Below are 21,198 nucleotides of genomic sequence, written 5' to 3' on the forward strand. Positions count from 1 at the left end.
TTTAAAAGTGCTACTAGAGGAAAATGTGATGTCATTTCTGTGGCTATGTTTGTAGTTGAATATTAACTTAGGCTGGATTCTTACAAGAAATAAATCCATTTCTGTGTGCAGTGTTCCACAGTACACTTGTTTCCCCCTCGAGTGCTGTGGCTAATGCAGAAGCCTGGTGTAATTGTGTTTGGTGGCAGCAGCCTGTGTAAATTCCTTTGGGTGCTTGTCATGAGTCCAATGTCAATGTCTGTCAGCAGATACTGCCTTGCCTGATGCCTTGTGCTGCTTTAGGGTGAGGGAGAAATGAAGACAGTTTATCTTCCTCATTGCACTGCTCCAACTGTGCTGTGCCTGCATAACCACACCTGGGATAAAACTTGGAAACTGTGAGAGCAGCTGGCCCAAAACCTGAGCTGTGCTTGTCAGATGTGCAGTGGTGGAGCCTCTGCTGAAGCTCCAGGTTGTGACACTTGGCTGTTGGCAGTGAGGCACCTGTGAAGATCTAGGGGAGGGCTGGTCTATGTGCTCAAGGCGTTGTGTAGCTTTGGCAGATTTGTAATACTCTCACTAGTTTTGGTAGTTAGGATTGCATACAACTTACTTTCTCTGATTGAAATTCCCCTGTAGTACTGACTCAAACTTCAGCCAGATTCAAATTCTGTAGCTGCCTGGCAGGAAGACTTTTTTTTTTATCTCTCAAGTTATCTTACCCACTCCAGTAATACTAGTGCTCAGCTGTAGAGAAGGACAGTGGGGAGATGCTGAGAGTTTGGGCTGTCATGTGGCTGCTGTCTGTGTTCCATGCTTCAGCTGAACCTGCTCCTTGCTGGTCTAACAGGCACTGGCTGTGTACTCTGAAATTCCAGGAAGCAGGAGAGACTGATTTCCCACTGTTTAACTTTGTTGCTGTTTAACTTGTATGGTGCTACCCTAACTTTTCCCCCCCCCCCAAGTTCAGTGCATGGTCAGGCTTCTCTTGGATAAAGGGATTAAGTGTGGGGGCAGAGGGAGGGAAGGCTAGGTGTTAGTAGGAATTGTACAAAAACTATTTTCTTTGTATACCTTGGCTTACTATCTCAGTCTTACCCATTGAAGGTTAATGGCGGTTATTCTAAAAACTATTCAAACATACAAATGCTGAAGGGAAAAAACAAAAGCAAGCAAGAATCCTCTTGAATGCTGAGAAATAGTTACTTGAGAGTTTGATAGCATTATAAAGTCCAGTGGCCTCTTTTGAACAGCCAGTCTGGCAATTACTTTATTTATAAAGCTATAAACATACTTTGAACATAGAAGCCAAAAAATACAAACTCAGTGAAGTAAAAAAATTACAACAAATGATGGATAGTCATTGGACAAATGAAGGTACAGCTGCAAAACATTTATCCCTGCTACATACATACAGTGGTTTTACTTGTTTTAATGAAGTGGTACTTCCATGATTTCTACATTCATACTGATTCCAGGAATTCAAATATGTATTTCAGGAAGAGTTAAAACTGCTGTAAAATAACTAGGAAAAAAAAATCTTGTTGAGATAAAAACTTCAGGGCAAAGTCTTCCTTCTATTAAAAAAGAATATTAACACAAAATAGCAACACTTGATATGGCAGGTCTAAAGACACTTTTTTTGGTATTAATACCTTTGTTTTGGCATTAGTTATCAGCTGTGGGGCCATGGAACAGAAGTCAGTCATGCTGTTTTGTCTTGGAAAGGGGCAGCCTAAAGATATCTTTTCTGTGTTTTGGAATAAAAATAATGAAATTTTCTCAGTTACCCCAGTATAAACTGAGTATAGTATATGACAAGTGGATATTCTGAGTTTATTCTGCAGTAGCTGGAAGCACAGGGTAAAGTCTGGCCATAAACCTGTATGTATAGAGCAGAGCACAGGCAGAACAACACTGTGGGTGTGAGTGCTCCAGCTCTGGGGCTCTGAAAATGCTTCCATGGCATGAGGGCCTAGAGAAGGGCCCCTGGAGAGGGGGTGTTAGGTGTCACTAAGGAGCTTTTGCAGGAATCAGTTGGAATAACAATAGTGAGAGGAGGCTGTAGTGCAGATGAGCCTTTTGCTGGTCGAGGCAGGGACTCACAACCATGGAGGGGCCAGAGGAGCCTTGAAATAAGTGGGTGAAAGTCCTGGGGCATGAAATGAATGAGGGCCGGTCTGGATGCCTCGGCCAGTTTAATACTGATCAGGACGTTCCCTGAAATTTTCTCTGATGTTATTTAGACACATCTGCTTTTTGTTTTCTACCTGCCTTTCCTTTGCTGCTAAGTTACATCTTTCATCCAGCCACACAGTGCCAGTTGGGTGTTGTTACACCAGCCTTACAGCCAGTATGGGATACACCAGGCTGTGGTGGTTGGTCTGTCATCTGCAGTGTTTCCAGTAGGTGACACTTTTACAGCAGAGAGTCTCAGAGTGACAAATGAAGAGCTGAGACACAGCCATTTTTTAAAGCTGGGGTTTTTTTGTTTGTTTGTTTGAAAATCAAATGATTAAAGAGACCATGTCAGGTCTGGCAAGTCTACTGAGTTTCTCTGTTCAACACTGGAAAATGCTGTTGGCTAAGCTTGCTAAAATAATTTAAAATGAGCAGATTGCATATTGATCTAGTGCTATGTAATTAACCCTCTGAGAGCAGTCAGTACACAAGTGTACAGTTGGCGTTGGATCAGGTAATGCTGCTTCTCCAAGGGTTAAAGTGATTCAAACTTCAACATGGCTCTTTGCAAACTTGTCAGGTTTATGCACATAGCTTTCTGTCAGTGCTTCTGAGGCTACATTTACACAGGAGAGGAATAAAGAAATAGGTTGAGATCTTCTAAGCTAAAACCAGAAATAAAAAATCTACACTACTGTAAGCAAAACTATCTAAATAAAGGGACTAAACCCAAAGCTGCTCTACAGACTAGTTAGGTTTGGATTTTTTTTTTTTTTAATTTTAAATCTTTGAGGCATAAACTTTGTTAAAAAGTTACGTTTAATCCAATGTAAAAAATTATGGTTTGTGTTTTTGCATTAAGAAAAAAATATAAAAATAGTTTGTACATTATAAAGTTCATCTTAAATTTCTTGCAGTTCTACAATAATATTACTATGTAATTTGTATTCAGTACCCATCTATCAAGTAGGAAAAAACAGTGCCCCCTGTACCTCTGTGTGGTGTCATTTTTCTCTTCAGCAGTCTGGAATATATTTCTTTCAAACAGGAAAAAAAGTCTGCACTGGACTAGATTGTGGTCTCTCAGAAGACTGTAAACCTGAAGTAAATCCAGAACTTGGAATTGTTTGGGATTTACATCAGTTCATGGAGATCATAATCCATCCACAGTGTTTTTTATCAAACTCAGAATATAAATACAATACCAGAAACTGGTAAACATTTTAAAGCTGAAGAGAATACATTAACATTTGGCATCATCATTGGAATGGCGGGAGAATCTTTTAGAAAAAGCTAGAATAAGTTTTTTTTAAAAGTTCTACACTGAATAATGAAAGAGGGTTCTTATCTGGCCAGGGCCCAGATCAGGGTCGTGAGTGCTGCTCTGCTGCCACATGCCCCGTGATGGGAGAGCTCACACCTCTCCCCATCCGCTCAGACAGAGGACCCGCTGGGCCAGCGTGGTCCTCAGCCCTGGCTGGTGTGATCCTGGGCTGCTGGCTCCCCACTTGCCCTTCCCTGCTCACTGCTGTGGAGGTGCAGAGCTCCATCACAGCCTACAAAACCAACAGACTGATTTCTGAGGCTTTGGCCAGTTAGTCTGGTGGCATTTCTGACCATCCCCAGCTGCAGAGGACAATTCCTAACAGCAGGGCAGACCCTGCACCTGAGCAATGCCCTGAGCAACCACCAGCCCTTCCAGCAGCCTTCCAGTCCGTGCTCCTTTGCTCAGCTGGTGCTCCCTTTTCTTCTGCCTTGTACAACCAGGGAATGGGGTATGTCTGCACAGAGACCCGTTACCTTCAAACATCATCCTCCTGTTCTCAAATAAGTTCAAAAAACCTCCTTGGTTTAAATATTTAATTTCACTTTCACCTGGTCAGATCAGAATGCTGGCATCACTATGTTTCTTTTTCAGACATAGGGGCTTTTAAAAAATACTCCTATTCCAGCTTTTCCAGCTCCATGGTGTAATGGATATGAGAGATCTGTGAGTGACTACACTTTGAAGTAGCTTGGATGGCAGGGAGTGGAAGCCAAGGTTAGACTGATAGCACCTACCACCTACAGCAGCAAGCTGGGGATGTGGCTCTGCTCTCTGCCACCCTTGGAGATGATGCAGTAAAAAAGAAAAGAAAACAAAACCCCAAACAAACAGTAACAACAGGAAAAAAAAAAAGGCAAAAAAAAGCATCACAGGGCAGGGACAAAAGGCTTGTTTACTCATCAGCACTTTAAATTTTGGCAAGTACTTATTCTTTTACCTTTTTTTTAAAAAAATTGCTTTACTATCTTTATCACCCCTCCCCTCCAAAAACCCCAACCAAGTGAGTTTTCCATCATCCTTAAGTCATCCTGTCGCCAAACTTTGCATATTTTACAGTAAAGTGGGGATTTGGCTGGGCCTCTGGTCCTCGTCCAGGGGCAGCGGAACCAGGTGGGCGAGCGGAGTGCCCGCTGTGGCCAGCGGTGGCGAGGGACTATGTCCCCGAGGAGGCGCGGCTGTAAGCGGGGGGCGCGGCTGGAGCCGGGGAGCGCCGGGCGCCGGGTCTGGAGGGGCCGGAGGCGGGCGGGAGGTGCGCGGACATGGGGCAGGGGTCGGGCTGGTCGCGGTGTGCGGGGTCGGCGGGGGCTGCGAGCTGCTCTGACGGGAAGGCAGAGGGGATGCATCGGAGTGCGTCCGGTGGGGATGGAGGGGAGTCTATAGCACTTCCATCGGAAGAAACTGGGCTGGCACAGCGTCCTTCTCCTTGTAGGTACCGAATGCACTTCTTTTTCCTCCTGGAACAGCGGAGAGAGGCCTCTGTAAGTAACGGGAGAGCCCCCCGGGCAGCCCCGCGGATCCGCCGTCCCCTTCTCGCCGCAGGGCCGGGATGGCGCTGCAGCGCTGCGGGGACACCGCCAGGCGGCGCCGGCGCGCCGGGAGCGGGGCCCGCGGGAAGGGGCTCGGCCGCAACGGGACAGGAGGAGCAGGAGGGCATCAAACAGGAGTAAAAACAAAAATGCAGGAATAAAAACGGAAACAGCAAAAAAGGGAAAAAAAAACTAACCCAAAAATAATAATAATTATCAAAGCCATGAGATGAAGATAATAATATAAAGTGAGACAATAAAAATTCAAAATTACAATATAAATAAACACCCCAAACAATTTAAAAGAAAAATCAAAATAATAATAAAAACCCAACCTGTGAGGTCATTCCTCACCAGCCACCACCCCAACTGCTCGAATTCTGCGTGGATGCCTGGATCTCACATGTTCAGGACTAAAGCATTCTCCACCATGGGTCCCCTCCCCACCTGCCGCAGAGCCCACGCAGGGCCCAGGGACAGTCGTGTGCACTGGTGTCACAGGGCATGTCAGCACCACTGTGCTTAGCAGCAGCACCAGGTTGTGCTCTGCTAGGACACTGCCCTTCACACCAGCCATGGCTTTTCTCATCCCAAAATCTGAAGGTTCCAAGAGCCATTTCCCAGCACTTTCCTAGCCCTGTGCACAGTATAATCTACTTGGAACCATGGACTGGTTTGGGTTGGAAGGGTCTTTAAAGCTTATCCCATTTCAATGTCCCTGTCACATGCAGGGACATCTCACACTAGACAGAGGTTGCTCCAAGTATCATCCAACCTGGCCTTAGCTCTCAGCTCTCCTTTTCTACCCTGTCTCTGCATCTCAGTGTACTTCCCATTCATCCTCACCTCCAAGGACAACTTAATGGTACAGCTGAGCAGAAATGTGCTCAGCAACCATTCAGGAAAAGAGAAGGAAATGCCCTGGGACTGGCTGGAGGGAGATGGTCTGAGGGTGTCTGAGGTCCTGACTTAAAAGTTGGAATAGTCCTGAGGTCTTCAGAGGACTTCTTACTCCTTGGAGGGCAGACCACCTTTAACTTGCTCACTGAGCTAAGGGAAAATGAGCCTTGACAGAGCTACCAATTACACTTCAGCCCACGGGGTTCCTGGAAAGGAAATGTTTGCTGTGGCCTCTCCCTTGGGAAGTGGAGTATAGGTACAAAATGCAAGGTGGGCAGTCACTAGGGAGAGAGATTTGCCAGAAGGGTATATGAATGGTCTTGCAGTGGTGACAGACTCATGCTTCCATTCTGTGAAATGTGACAGAGCTCATCATCTAGGGATGGCTTTACTGACCCAAAGGGGTTTTTACAGGACAGTACCCATTGGGGGCAGCTCCCTCACCCAGTCCTGCTCTTCTAGCAAGAAATCTGCTGGGACTGAGCAGCACCTGCCTTAGGGGGCAAGGACCAGCCTCCCTTCATCCCTCCTGGAAGAAGCATTCAGGTTCCCCACTTGTTTGGATGTTACGATTTGGGGGCATCAAAAATACAAGTCACACATCATTCTTGCTGTAGCTGGGTTTTGCCACGATTCCTTCACATCCTGTGACAATTCTGTTCAGTATTTATCCTGAGTTCCAGGTGTTGTCTTGTACATTCAGATTATTTTAACTACCCCTGGTTGTCCAGAGTCTCACACTATCTTGTGTTCACTCTTTGTTGAGCTGCTTTTCCTTCTCTCCACATGACAGCTCCCTCATGCTACCTGCCTTGGATCCTTGAGCACCTCAGTGTAGATCCTCAAACAAAAGAACTCTCAAGATGTCACCTTAATAGTATTGAAGGGACAATTCATCTGCTGGAGCCTTTACAGCTAGAAACAGGTAAAAGAACATCTCCCACCTGGCTCCCTGCCTCAGCTGTCTCATTTGAAGAAAATGGATCAAATGGAGAACTCACTAATGCAGGCACGCACCTTTCTTTGATCTTCCTAATGAAAAACCAGATAGGGTGAGACTGTGTATTAACTAGTCCAGTATTAAACATGACTTGCACTGGATGTGAACAAGAGCAGTGCTATTACTGCTGTCAGTTCCATCGTTAGCCATGCTGACCCAATTAATGCGATAGGAAACATGACAGTTCAGCTGAACTGAGTATTTAACTCGAGGGTATTTTCCATGGGTAGTAATTCCCCAGAGACAAGCCTGAGGAGGAGCTGTGTTTCCCAGAGACATCTTGGGAGTAGCTGCAGGATAGTTTCAATGACCTGTTTAAGATTACAGGAATGTGTCCATTGATTCATTGGATTTAAAATAACAGGGAGAAAAAAGCAGATGTGATACTACAGACTGCTGATAATGGCCCAGTCCATGGGTTATGCTGAGGTGGGTGTTACACAGCTAAAGGGGTTTATTCCTCTCTATTTAAGGGAATTTATCCCTCTCCCTTTGGAAACTACAGCACCTTGGAGTGTTTGTCCAGGGTACGGGGGAGGTGTGTGAAAGCTCTAGAGCAGGAACACCCAGTCTTAATGAGTTAACTTCTCCTGTGGCATGGAAATCCTCCTGGGGAAGTCGTTCTCTCTACAGGTGAGCAGAGTACGTTGGACAGGAGCCCCTGAGTGGCAGCAGCACGTTAGTATGGGAATTGCAGAGCAGCTCTGGCTGACCAGGGCAAGGTTACACAGGGGACACAAGAAGAACATGCCAAGGTCTGGGCACTCCAGCAGCCTGTGTTAATTGGGAAGCCGTGCAGAGAAGAAGCTGAGTTCAGAGCTGGAATGGAGGCAGAGGGAAGGTGGAAGAAGTGTCCATGTAAGAATGGGCACTCAGCCTGGTGGCACAGCTGCAGGAGGCATGGGGCGCTCCAGCAGTCCCCTCTGGACAGTCCAGTATTAATGAGACACCACGGGAGCTCTGTCTGAATTCTTAATTAAAAAACAGTGCTTGATAACACTACTCAGGGAGTAAAAGGCAAACAGAGTTTGTGGCTGTTGTGGCACACTGAGGTGCAGGAGGGGAGCTCACATGGGGCTCAGCCACAGGGAGTGGGTGCAGCAAGGTCTGGGCTAGATTTGAGTTGACTAAATTATTTTAGTCACTTCAAGCTGAAGTGAACACATCAAGCAGTACTTTACTTCCACCTTTTTCCTCAATGTATTGGTGTAAAACTGCAAATTGCAGACCTCTGTCCAAGCTGGAGTCTCTCTGCTCTGGCACCCAGATCCAGAAGCTCTCAGGAGCTTTCTCTGCCTGGCTGCCTTTGCAGCCCATCTGAGCCAAGCAGCACTTGGTTGATGGGAACTTCACTACTGCATGGCCAAATCCATCTCTGGGAGCCTGAGGAGCACAGCACTGCTCTGTTTTGCTGCTTGAGGCTGTCCCACCCCACCCATGGTGGATACTGCAAAATTTAAGGCTCAGGAAGAGCTGGATCTTGAAATACATGGTTAGCCCAGTATAAACAGAAGAAAGAAACCCATTAAATCCTCACTGCTGGCCCTAGGGTGCCACTAATGAGATTGGAAAGCACTAATGGAGGGAAAAAAAACCCCTCATGTCAGGGTCACAGAAGTCTCCATCCTGGAAATAAGCTTTTAAGACCAGGGAAGTCTATCAGCTGGGGAATATGTACAGCACTAAACCAACACTGCCCTGGAAGGGATAAAAATCCCAGAGTACAGCCTGTCCTTTGCAGCTCAGAAAACTCCGGAGGATGCCCAGATCACACCCCATCCCTGCCTGGATGGAGCAGCCCTCGCTGGTGCCGGGATGGCTGCAGAACAACACCTGGAGCTGAACCCACTGTCCCAGGAACACCCAGCAGTGACGAGATGCCAATACACACCTGCACGGGCCGCACCAGTCCATTTGTTGGTTGAGGCCAAAGCGAGCTCTGCATTTCTTAGGAGAGGCAGGATCTGAACACAGAAGCACAGAAGCACGCGGCGGAGAATGGGCAAGGCAGAGGCACAAAGAGGAGGAGGAGCACGAGGAAGAAAAGAGGCAACATCATTTTAGCCACTTGAACACATGACTAACAGACTACAATCCCATTATTTTCTGCTACAGAATGGCGCTGGCACCACCTGGAAAAAAGTGATCACTGCTGGCAGCTGGAGGTGGTTTGGGAAACTGCTTTGAGGAAGGTGGACAACTGAAGGGAAATTCACAGCTCTTCAAATTTCTTAAGTCTGGAAAAGCTGCCAAATCCCAGAGGTGACTCTGGTATCTGCATCCTTACCTGCTCCCTGCCTTTCCAGCAGCACTATGCAGGCTGCCAGCAAGCTTGGACTATGCACGGAGAAAAGAGGAGGAAATGTTGCAGAAGCAGGCTGAAAGCAGAGTTAGCACCAAGGAGACCTAGGCCCAGGTATTCCACTCTGCCCCCATCATACCCCTTCCAGTTTTAATGGAAAAGCTTCTTCTCCATGGCCTTTCCTAAACCATTGCTGTTTTACTGTATAATTACAGGACTCATTAGGGTGAAGCCCAGTTTGATTTCAGGCCCATCATGTTTTTCTCTGGTGTTGTAAATGAGATTGGAACAGCACAGTTCTGTTCTGGATTCAGCCTCTCTCTTTGAACCACCATCAGTGTCTTGTTGCATACAACCAGTAGTTAGTTCTCAATCTGTAACAGGCGAAATTATCATTTTTGCATCACACAGACAAGACATATATATGGATATATAAAAATATACAATGCACTCTACATAAATGCCTAAAAGCTTGTATTTCTCTTATCAGACTCGTCACTGAATGAGATCAACAGTGTTAATTAAACTGAAGGTATTACTGGGATGCATCTCTTGATAATGATTCCCTTTTTAATGAATGTTTATTGGTACAGATAATATTTATTCCTGACATGGCTGAAATGCTTCAGAAATCAGCACATGAATAGACTTGGATGATGGGAATGTGCCTGTGACCAGCTGAAATCTGTCAAAATGGCCTTTTCTAATCATCAGGGTGGAACAGGGAGGTGGGGTTTAGTATGACTGCTTCGACTCCACATTGCTTTGAAATGACAACCAAACCTGGAGTAGTCCCATGAGTGATCTTAAGTCCAACCACTACATTTCATACCACACACAATATGGATGTATTTGAGAGGAGTTTTCTTTAGTTAATAACATCTGTAGGTCTGATAGTTTCTATGAAGTTACACGTTTGCCAAAATCCAAACTTTTCAGTTTTCACATACTACCCATGTTTTAAATCCAACATGTCTATTAAAAAGTCACAGAAATGTTAATTTACCATAGCTTAAAAAAATATAGAGTGTGTATTTCTCTAGTTAAGCTCAGGAGAATGAAAGAAAACACAACAACTGCTTTGGATTCTCCCATCTGAGCAGGAAAACAGGAAGTGTGCCAAAAAGCTGCCAGGCTGCACACACGTACCTGAGTTGGAATCTTGCTGCTTTTCCCGTGTTCGTCTCTTCTTTTTCCCCTAGGAAATCAAAGGAAAAGCTGTTATCTGTGCTCCAGAAACCTGAGGGTGCTGTGCAGAGCTTTTGGGGCTGGACTAGATGCTGGGGATGGCTGCTGCCTCCCAGGTAAAATCTGGTAAGAGCCTGGAATGGGCTGCTGGCTCAGCCCATTCCAGGAGGAGACAAACTGGGAAAGGCTGCAAAGGGACTATTCAGGTTTATCTGTGAGGGTGTCCCCTTCCTTTCCCTTCTTCCCATTCCAACGCTCCTAAGAAGAAACCCAGGAGGAACTCTCAACGTGAAACCCAAACGTGTTTTTGCGCACTTGCTATGGCTTTTGCACAGCACAAATTCATTTGGGCTTGTGCCTTTTCTCAGGGATTAACCCTAATTTCCAATACCCCCAGATCCAGCACCACAGGCATTTTGGCTCAGCACTTTGCATGAGATCTGTGCATATTTAGAAACTGCAATAAACTCAAGAGGCGGTGGCAGTCGTGTCCCCACTCCTACCCCCATGTCTGCTCCATCTTCTTCCCAACACACTGCTCCATGCTCTGGTTTTTGAGTCCAGGACTACGCTGCAAACACAGCTAAGACCCGGATTTATGCTGCAGGCTGTGTCAGAAAGTGTAAGGGAAAATGTTAGTGGATGTAAACCAGCTGAAATAAAGCCGGTGCCTGTGCCTGTGCCGCTCAGCACCTGTGCCAGCTCCCACCAAAACTCCTCAAAACTCTGATGCATCTCACCTGGGGATCCTACCCATTATTGCTTTAATTAATGAAGTGATAACTTAATTAATAAGTTTAATGACATTAATAGAATGAAACAAGATTTGCTGCATGCAGTGGAGAGAGTATGATTAATAGCTGATGTGCTCCTGTCATATTCTTATTTCTCCTCCTTATGTTTCTAAAAAGCACTTGATCCATTTTAGAACCTTTCCTATTTCCAAAACGTGCTTTAATGTGGTGCTTTATACCCAAACTGAAACTGGTGCTTGATATTCCCTGACTCCAAATGGGAAAGAAAGTTTTAGGAAATCCCCAGAAATTTATTTTTCAATAATACTAATCTATTTCAGTGCTTTTGCAATTCTGGACCCATCTCTCATTCTTCTTTCACTAATAAAAAAGTCCTATTTTATCCCCAAACTGCCTCTGATTCACAAGATGCAGCAGCTCCCCTCGTCCCCTAATAATGCCCCTGTTTAATGAGGGCACAGCAGCATGGGGGCAAATCTGGTTGTGTGGTACAGGCAGCTCCCAGGGCTGCCTTTGACCTGTGACTTCTTATATGACTTCTTGTGGTTTGAGTGAAGGTGGAAAGCTCTGAGCTGCAGTAAGCTTTTTCTTCAGTGGGGGAGCAACTGTATTTCCTGCCTGATATCTGCATCATGTGCTGCACAAGAGACCTACTTTCCTCCTCCTCCTCAACCCTGCTCAACTTTGGAGAGAAAAGCATCTCTACCAACAACCTCAACACCCAAACCAGCTAGTTTACAGTGCTGGGAGGACCAATATGCACTTTTGGAGCATGTAATCTATCTTCTGTAGAAAGGAACCAGCCCTTGGTTCCCCAAGGAACCAGATAAAAATGATACAGGACTGGGATTTCCATGGAGGATATGCTTGCTCTTGGAGGAAGATGGTGCCATGCTCTCAGCAATGCTGATGCCCTCCAGATGTGTGCCCATCAAAGTGTGGGCTGGGGGCTTCCCATCACATCTGCTGTTTCTGAATTATCTCTGCCCTCTGTTTTTGGGGGGAGTTTGGGGTGGTTTGGGTCTGTTTACGGGTGTTGCACTGCCCTTGGTGGAGTTTTGTCATTCTGGAAGGACGAGGGCTGGAGTCAGTGTGGGAAGGAAGGGCACTCACTGCCTAGCTCCCAGGGGTAAGAAAGTATCTATGAGAGAAATGAGGGAGATACGTGGATGGACAGACATCTGAAGACTTATATATGCTTTGCTTCAGTTCACTAATGAGCTTGTTAGACATTTAATATCAAAACAGTCATGAAAGTCGCAAAAAAAGACCCCCTACAAAAAGAGCCACTATTTTAAATCCCAGAATCATAGAATTATTTGGGTTGAAAGGAATCTCAAACACATCCTGTTCTAACACCCTGACAAGAGCAGGGACACTTTCCACTAGACCTGGTTGCTCCAAGCCCTGTCCAACTTGACCTTGAACACTCCCAGGGATGGGGCAGCCACAGCTGCTCTGGGCAACCTGTGCCAGGGCCTCCCCACCCTCACAGATACCTCAGCTGCTGTCCAAGATGCACAGAGCAGTTTGCTTCCATAAAATTGTATTTCCAAAGATATATCCACAGCACTTAAAAGCTTCCCTTCCTATTTCTATTTGCTTGGACAATAAGCAAATAAATGCTTGTGGTTGCTGGGGGCTGTATCGTTCATGCTTTGGACAGGCAATAAGCCAATAGGGTGTTCAAAATACTCCTGAAATATGAATTTCTATGGCTCTTGTGCTGCCAGGAAAGGCATTTCCAGGACCAGGTGTTTGATAAACACCAGCCAGCCCCCCAGGCCATTGTGGGCCATGCCACAGGGTGGGGGTCTGAGTATGGTGGCACTCACGTAGTTGTCTCTGGCAGACCAGCCGGGGTAGAGCTGCATGTGGAGCTGCCGTTCCTTGCGAGCCAGTTCGTAGTACTTGGCTTGTTCCTCGCGGGACAGCGCGTGCCACTGCAAGGACAAACAGCAGTGAAGCATGGCTCTGCTGTCCCAGCCCAGCCCACCGAGGCCACCCCGCCCCAGGACACATCCAGCCCCCGATGTTTATGGGATAAGAGCACCCAGATTTGAAGCAGGTGCTTGTTCTGTACTTGAGAGCAGCTGCAAGGGACAGGGATGTGGCACTAGGTGATGACACCAGACCCCATGAGCTCTTACCCTCCTTCCCAAGATCTGGTTGATGGCAGCACTCTCTTTCAGGGTGCACTCAGCGATGACTTTTGCCCGCATTTCTTTCATATACAACATGAAAGCGTTCAGGGGCTTCTTAATAGTGGGCTTCTTTGCTTCCTTCTCTCTCTTTGGTTCTGGTTGAGGTTTCCTTGGTGGGACAAAAGGAGGGGCTGTCAGCATCAGAGCCACCAGAAGACTTGACCCCAAAACAACCCAACAGCACGAGCAGGTGGGGGGGGCCTGAGATTTGCTCCTCAGATGCACAGCTCCATGTTTATCCATCCTCCTGCCATTTGAGCACTGAGAGTGATAAATGAAACGGGTGTTGAGCTGCTGATGCTGCTGAGCCAGCACTTCCCACTCACATGTTTCGGTCGTAGTGCTCCATCTCTTGCTTGCCGGAGTGGGGCACGATGGCGGGGTGCGGGATGCCGGTGGTGTGCATGCCAGAGCCCAGCATCAGTGGGTGGGTGAACCTGCAACAGAGAGCGGGTGAGCCGTGCCGGGAGGGCAGTGCCGGGCTGGGGACACTGTGGGTGCCGAGCAGCCAGGGCGGCGTCCCTCGGAGCGCGCTCTGCCGTGCGGAAGCAGATGGAAGCGAGGACATGGAAAGCACGCAGGAGCTGCCAGGCTGGTGGGGAGCAGGCAGTGCCCACCACCCTTGGTCACCCTTGTGGCACGGCTGGTGAAGCCCTGGGCGTGTGGATGGAAAGGATCCGGTGCCACAGTGAGGGAACCTGCCTGCAACAGGAACCAGCCTGGCTGAGATCAAGGGCACTTTCACCCAGCGGTTTCAGCTACTCAGATCTCTGTTGTTGCAGTATCTCATTAGCACTGTAGGAAGGAACAACAAACTCAACCTGGGGTTTGGATGGGAGAGATTAGGACCACCCCGCATCTTTCTTTTAACAGAAATAGTCTAAGTCTGAACATGAACCCAAGTGCAACTCTAGGAGGTGCACCTTGCCTAAGCAATGCTCTCCCACAATATGGGCTGAGATCACGAGAGGTCTCATTAGCTCTCAGGCTTCATTAGCTCTCTTCGGAGTTTTGGAGGATAAAGCCAGCAAAGTCAGCTTTGCCAAGCTTGCCACTTTATGACTGCAGCTTGAGATGGCAGAATTGCCCATGGGAGATGAACTGTTCATTAGATATGCTGGCACGAAAAGAAAAGCTGTTTAATTTAATACTCCAGCACAGTCTGATCCTTATCTGACCAGGTGTACTTTCTCGGCTGCAGCAGTGCTGCAAAATCCAGCCCAAAATCCTGCAGCAGGAGCTCAGGAAGGCTACTGGGGCTCCACAGGGAACCATTAGCTCTGTTTGCCTTCACTTTTGAGGCTGTGCATGAGTGATACCTTGCGAGAAAGGAGGGCTGGCAGCACTCCCTCCCCTCTTCTGCAGAGCTAAGGGGCTCCATGGATCAAGGGATGCATGGATCAAGTGTTGTATGGATTGAGGGTTGCATGGATCCAGGTTTCTGCACGGCTAAGTGTTTGCATGAGGAAGGGTTTGGATGGTCTTCCTGTGGGAAATCTCCACTAACAGCTCTTCAGGACAACACGAAGCCGAAGCAAAAGCTGGTGTGGCCCTGGCATCCCTATGGAGCCACAAGGGCTTTGGCCAGCAGCACACCTGGAAGAGCTGGGCTCTGTGATTCCCATCCACAGGGAATGCATTTTGCTCACCTGAAGGCAGAAGCTGTATTTACATCTCACAGAAATGACTTGTGCTGATGGGAGGGCAGCAAATCACTGCCCCCTCCTGCCCTGCTTTTAAAGCTGAGACAAATAAACCAGATCCATCTCTGCAGAGCAAAGCGGTGACGGCAGCAGGGACACAACAGGATTAGGGAAGTGACACGGAGAAAAATCCTGAGCTATGGATTCCACCCCATTTTCCCAATGCTGAGCTGAAGGCTGGAGTTTTTGACTCTCTTTAGAGTTCTGCTGAATAAAACCCAACCGCTGTGCATCCTTCATCCTCAACATTCCCCTGAGCACCCTTTGAACCAGACACTGCCTCAAAGTGCCTTCTCTTCCCACGGCTGCCCTGGGCAGGGTGTGTGGCTGTCCCTGGGTGGCTGTGGTCTGCTGCAAGCTCCTGCTGCACAAACTGCAAGCTGCGTGACCAGCCGAGCTGCCCTGTCTCACACAGCTCATACTCACCTGGAGAAAGAAGCCCCAGCAGAAAGCGCTGACGAATACGGCTGTCTAAATCCACATGACGGGAGCGGATAGACAGACTGGCTCTGCCTGGGATCAGGAAGAAAGAGTCTATAAAGTATCCACAGCTACGTGGTATTTCCTAAAGATACCCTTTGCTAATGGGGCTCAGCACTGATGCCCCTGTTGGGCAGACACTCGGTGTCCCTTAGGCTCGAGGGGCAGTGTGGGCTTTGGATGTTATTTTGAGAGAACCTGGGCCTTCCTAAAAGCTTGGATACAATTCTGACCCCCTTCTGCCCCTGGTACTGACCAACACTGCAGCTTTGAGTTTACCTGGTAACAATGCAAAGTGCAGAGGCATGCTGAAAAATCAGGAGATGTTGCTATTGCACAGAAGAAGTTGCTCAAAAGAGCACAGTGGGACCAGAAAAAAAAATTAAAGCCTGCTGAGAATCTCTGTGTGGTGCCTAAGAAGCTGCACCAGGAGGATAAATACGAGGAAACTTCCTTACTGTGCAGTGACCAAGCACTGGAACAGGTGACCCAGAGAAGGTGTGGAGCCTCCCTTACTGGAGATATCCCAGGACTGTCTGGATGCAATCCTGGGCCATGTGCTCTGGAACAGCTCTGCTTGAGCAGAGAGGTTGGGCCAGATGACCACTGTGGTCACTTCCAACTTCATCTACTTTGTGACACTGTGATGCCCCAAGCACAGGAGACTCCTGCAGTCTGGAGAGAAAGTACCTACCCTGCCTTTGTGCCTCAGGAACGCTCTGGTTTCCCCAGCACATCCTTTTAAGGACACCTATCAGTTTTAAAGAAGACAAAAGCTCAGTCCTGCATTCTTTTTGAAAGTTGTTTCATACTGGGGACCAGGCATGTATCAGACCTGGGGCTGGAAATAATTTTTGAGATAGTAAAATAACTATGCAGGAAGTTCCTTGCTGTTCCCAGCAAGGGAACCCTCACATTTTCATATGGAAATAGCTCAAAAATACCTTGGCTTGTTCTGCAAACCTGCCAAAAGATGATTCTAGCCTAAAACTGCACAAGGAAACTGAAATCATAGAATTACAGAATGGTTTAGCTTGGAAGGGACCTTAAAATAAAAGAATGCTTTAGGTTGGAAGGGACCTTAAAGCTCATCTCATTCCAACCCACCCTGCCATGAGCAGGGACATCTTCCACTATTATCAGGTTGCTCCAAATGCCATCCCACCAGGCCTTGAACACTTCCAGGAATGGGGCACAATGGGGTGCTTACAACTGTGCTGGTACTCACACTCCTCTGGCCAGGCTGCACAGAGCTGTACCTAAACCCAGGACCAGCTATTTTCAGCTCTAATGATGAAAAAATCCACAAAAAGTCCATCATCATTAAGTATGATGCACTGTAAAGGACCCAAGCTTCTGGATGCCTTGGAGTTTTTGGGGCTAAAAACAAGTTTCTGCCCTGAAGAGGAATAATGACAGCAGGGCAGCAGTCAGAGCCCTGAGCTATGCTGGGCAGGAAGGAGGCTCCTGTTCCTGCTGCTGTGTATTGGCTTGACTGAAATCTGTGGGATCTGTCTGCAGGAAAGGCAGCTGGGGCTGTTTACACCCTGGCAGGCAGAAGCCCTCTCCAAGCCCTCAGATGTTGGTGGGTATAAACACACCAACAAACAGGCAAGTGCTGCTGCTCACCGGGAAACTGAAACAACTTTTGAAGTTGGAGGCAACTGCCCCAGGGCCGAGAAAACACTTGTAGCTAATCCAGAAGCAACCTGTGTTGCTCCAGAGGCCAGGACATTGGTATAGGAATGGAGCTGGGCACTTGCAGCTTCATCTGAAGTCCCTCTGGCATGTGAATTAAAGTAACTGCAAAATCAGTCCCTGATGGTTGAGAGTGCACGATTACAGCCCCTATCACAGAATTACTGGTTTGGGTTGGAAGGGTCCTTAAAGTTTGTCTCATTCCAAGATCCTGCCAGGGGCAGGGATACCTTTCACTAGATCCAGATGCTCCAAGCCCTGTCTGACCTGATCATCAACACCTCCAGGGATGGGGCAGCTGCAGTGTCTCTGGGTAACCTGTGCCAGGGCCTCACTACCCTCTGTTGTAAAGAACTTTTTCCTAACATCTGATCTAACTCTCCTCTTTTAGCTCAAAACTGCTCCCCCTTGTCCTATCACTATCTGTCCATATAACAAGTCCATCTCCCTCTTTTTTATAAACTCCTTTTAGGTGTGGGAAGGGGCTCTGAGGCCTCCCTGGAAACTTCTCCATGCTGAACAACCCAGCTCTCTCAGCCTGTTTCCAGAGGATCAACTGGTGATGGGAGGGTGGCTCAGAATACAGGCTGTGGGATGGTGGAGGAGAGGCTGCCATGGCACCACTGCTTGGCCCCGGGCACAGGTGAGTGACACAATTTGCAGGTTCCTGGCTAATGTTAACTGCCAGGCTCCCAGAAGCAAAACTCACTTGACTGGACTTTTGAAAGCTTTTATCTGACTGTCATCCCAGCTTAATTACAGAGAGTGATTGCAGCTCCTCCTCCTGAAACGCTCAGTGAGAACAAAACCAGTTTCTGCCCAGCTCCTGCTGCCAGCTTGTGGAGGAGAAGTTGCTTCCCATGTGTAGCTGCCCTGGCCTGGCAGCTGAGTTGGTGGCACCAGCACAGCCATGGAATCCTGTAATGGTTTGAGTTGGGAGGAACTTTAAAGATTATCCAGTTCCAATCCCTGGCTGTGTGCAGGGACACCTTCCTCTAGACCAGGCTGCTCAAGATCCTGGCCTTGATGCATCCAGGGATGGGGCAGCCACAGCTTCTCTGGGATACATCCCTGGCATGATCATCCCCAGCACATCCATCCCTGGCACACAGCTCCTGCTGCCTGCTGCTGCCATGAACTTCAGTGCTTCTGCACCCACCCACAGCGGTGTGCTGAGCCTCAGCGGAGGACTGGGCACTCCACAAGTGGGTTTGGGGCTCTTTCCACACATTTTGGGCAAGGAAAAGAATGAGCAAAAGCTCTATTAGACACATGTGCCTCAAGGTGCTCCTCTCTGCATGTCAGGCCGTTTGTTGCTTTACTGTATCTGCTCTATTAGCCATTAATGAAGGCATCTGATGAGGCTGCAGGAGGCTGCCAAACCCTACCAATGCTGGAGCAGCTCTCAGCCAGGAAAGCTCTCTCTACCACCAACTGCCCCACAAAATCTCCATAAAAAACCAGACTGCTCTCCCTTCATGAGCCCAGGGCTGTCTGAACAGCATCATTCTAACCCAGGAGTGGACATTCCATTTGACAAACAGGCTCCTTTCTCCCCACTCCAACTATTTCTTTCATGTTACAGCACAGTCACCCTAGTCCTTGTTTTTCCTGAGGATGAATCACATCATATGAGAAGTTAAATCATCACCCAAGAGTAGCAGATTTAGCACAGAAGGCAAAATGTAATCTCTTTTAAGCCAGACTCTGTATCAAAGGCCTCATCCTCTGTTTCTTTGTGGTTAAATATCTGGAACATTAAATTCATAAACAAAACAAAGCAAAAGCTAACATTTTACTTTGTGCTTTAAGCAGCTTCCCCTTTCCCACTCTGCAATAGGTTCTTGTACCTGAAGCTCTCTGCCAGGCTTTGCCAGGGTTTTATCCACCAGGACTGTGAGAAACTGTCCCTGTCATCACCTGCCCTACACTCTCTCCTCATCCCAGCAAACCCTGAACTGCCACCTGCAGCCACCACTCTCCCTGTCAGCCTCTGCCATGTTCCTACATCATCACTGGGGATTAAATATTAATCTGAGGAGTGATGATGCCCACATGGCAGCACCTGCCAGACACGCTCTCTCAGTGTGCTCATGGTCACGGGGACAAAAGCCAGTGGCAATGACCACAGAGAACACACTGGTGTATTTTTAACTTGTGTCCCTGGGGCAGGTTTGCCAACAGGCTGTGCTTTGCAAGATGCTCTGCAGGGATGGTGCATGCAGGGGGTACATTCTGTGAGTGCTCCAGCTCATGGTCTCTCCTTCCCATGCCTGCTGGAGCAGTGGTTACCACCTGTAACCTACTGAGGTACCCAGGCTGCCATCTGGCAGGTCTCTGCCATGATGTACTTTTTTCCTGTGTGTCAGATCCCAAGAAACACCATGGCCTGGCAGATGGAGCATCCCACGGGATTACTCCATGCTGGTGGCATGCTCAGGAAAAGCACTGTTTGTGCCGAAAAGTTCAGGGAGGGAGAAAATTACCTCCTACTCAAAAAAGGCTTTTGCTGTGATTAGGAGGGGTGGGTAGGAAACTCTCTCTGGGTTCCCTAATCCACACAGACAGATGTAAAGCAGAAGTCACTTTTGAACTGGGCAGGTTGTAACCCCTCTCCAGGGATGCCTCAGCCAGGACGAAGCCTTCAGCCTCTCCACAGGTCTGCTCCCACCTCCAAGACAGGGCTAAATTCTCCTCCCTCTTCACACAGCACACAGGAGGCATGAAGCTGGAGGGAAGCACCGTGGAGGTCACAGAGAGCGGCTGCAGTGGCTGGCTCAGTGACCCATCCCCGTCCCACACATCCAGTGGGGCTGGGGCTGCACAGAACCGAGCCCTCCTCACTCACCATCCCATCGACGGCGTGATCTGGCCGACTCCACCGGGGGGCAGGGGGTAGAAACCAGGGATGTCTGAGGTCTGGGAAGGACGGTGCACTCCTGCAAGAAGGGAGAAGGAGAGGAGTTGAACCTGGAACTGCATTCCCTGGCTCCCAACCCCCTGTCTGCTTCATCTATGAGCTCTTGTGGACAGCTATATGAAATAGCTATCTGCAAGTGGCAGGATGGTGCTTCCTGTGGTTCTCCCTGTGGGGGTGTGGTGGGTCATCCACATTGCTGCAAAATCACAAACATGAGGAGGGGGTGGAGGAGGCATCTTGCTCTTGCACAAGCATCATAGCTGCCCCATGCCACCTGAGGCCGAGCAGGACTGTGCTTTGGTAAGGATTTGGCTGACTCCAGGCACCCCTCTGCCCTTCCCAGAGAGCCCACTCCAGTGCTCAGTGGATGGTCAAAGCCATTCCTATGCTCCCTCTCCATCAGTCATCTGCAGGACCCCCCATGAGCAGGCAGTGGGGATGCTCCAGCAGGCAACACTTCCAACTTCATTTTAAGCAATTTGAGTTCAAAACAAGTGTTCTGCGGCTTTGCGGGTGCCAAGGAACTGTGGAGGTGGGTATGGTGCCAGCTGGGAATTCACCCTTTGTATGGGGAATCCCTATGTGATCTTCAAAGCTGCTGGCATGGGCAGCATGGCCAGGGGACACAGCTGCAGCATCGCTCCACTCGTTCCTATCTGGGCTGGAAAACATCCTGTGGTGCCTGGGGCTGCGGGTGGGACTCAGACAACCACAGTGCTACTGGCAAAAACAGCCTCCAGCTGACCCCTGGACTGGGAAACTGGAGAGGTGCTGGGGCTGAGCTCTGGCACAGCGTGGTGTAGTGAGGCTGCTATCGAGCCTCAGACAAACACTGGGAACAGGGATTGTTGAGTGGCTGTCCTAGATGAGAAATACATGGACTAATTTGGTCATGAGCTGCAAGCAATTGCAACTGGACTTTTCTCCCAGGTACATGAATGGTACCTTATTAATTAGGAATGACACCAACAGATTCTAAGCATTCTATTAGGAGTCAGCTAAAATAAATGTATAACTGACCTGACAGGAATATGT

At 48.2% G+C, this 21,198-nt stretch overlaps 1 protein-coding gene across 5 annotated transcripts in view; it reads right to left on the minus strand.

The window, feature by feature from the left end:
- Nucleotides 1-4,438: 4,438 nt before the first annotated feature.
- Nucleotides 4,439-21,198, minus strand: part of TCF7 (transcription factor 7) — a 70,639-nt gene continuing 53,879 nt past the window's right edge. For 2 of the 5 annotated variants that reach the window (XM_058848963.1, XM_058848962.1), the window contains exons 5-10: nt 20,092-20,182; nt 13,689-13,799; nt 13,309-13,471; nt 12,994-13,101; nt 10,365-10,413; nt 4,720-4,941 (exon numbers count right to left, since the gene is read on the minus strand). In XM_058848963.1, the coding sequence (XP_058704946.1) occupies nt 4,862-4,941; nt 10,365-10,413; nt 12,994-13,101; nt 13,309-13,471; nt 13,689-13,799; nt 20,092-20,182 (602 nt within the window). In that variant the 3' untranslated portion in view covers nt 4,720-4,861. Of the gene's footprint in view, nt 4,942-8,804; nt 8,878-10,364; nt 10,414-12,993; nt 13,102-13,308; nt 13,472-13,688; nt 13,800-15,491; nt 15,579-20,091; nt 20,183-21,198 lie in introns of all 5 variants that reach the window. The other 3 variants (XM_058848964.1, XM_058848960.1, XM_058848961.1) reach the window with 3 other exon arrangements.

This window comes from Poecile atricapillus, chromosome 13 (assembly GCF_030490865.1).
Source record: "Poecile atricapillus isolate bPoeAtr1 chromosome 13, bPoeAtr1.hap1, whole genome shotgun sequence".
Classification (NCBI taxonomy): domain Eukaryota; kingdom Metazoa; phylum Chordata; class Aves; order Passeriformes; family Paridae; genus Poecile; species Poecile atricapillus.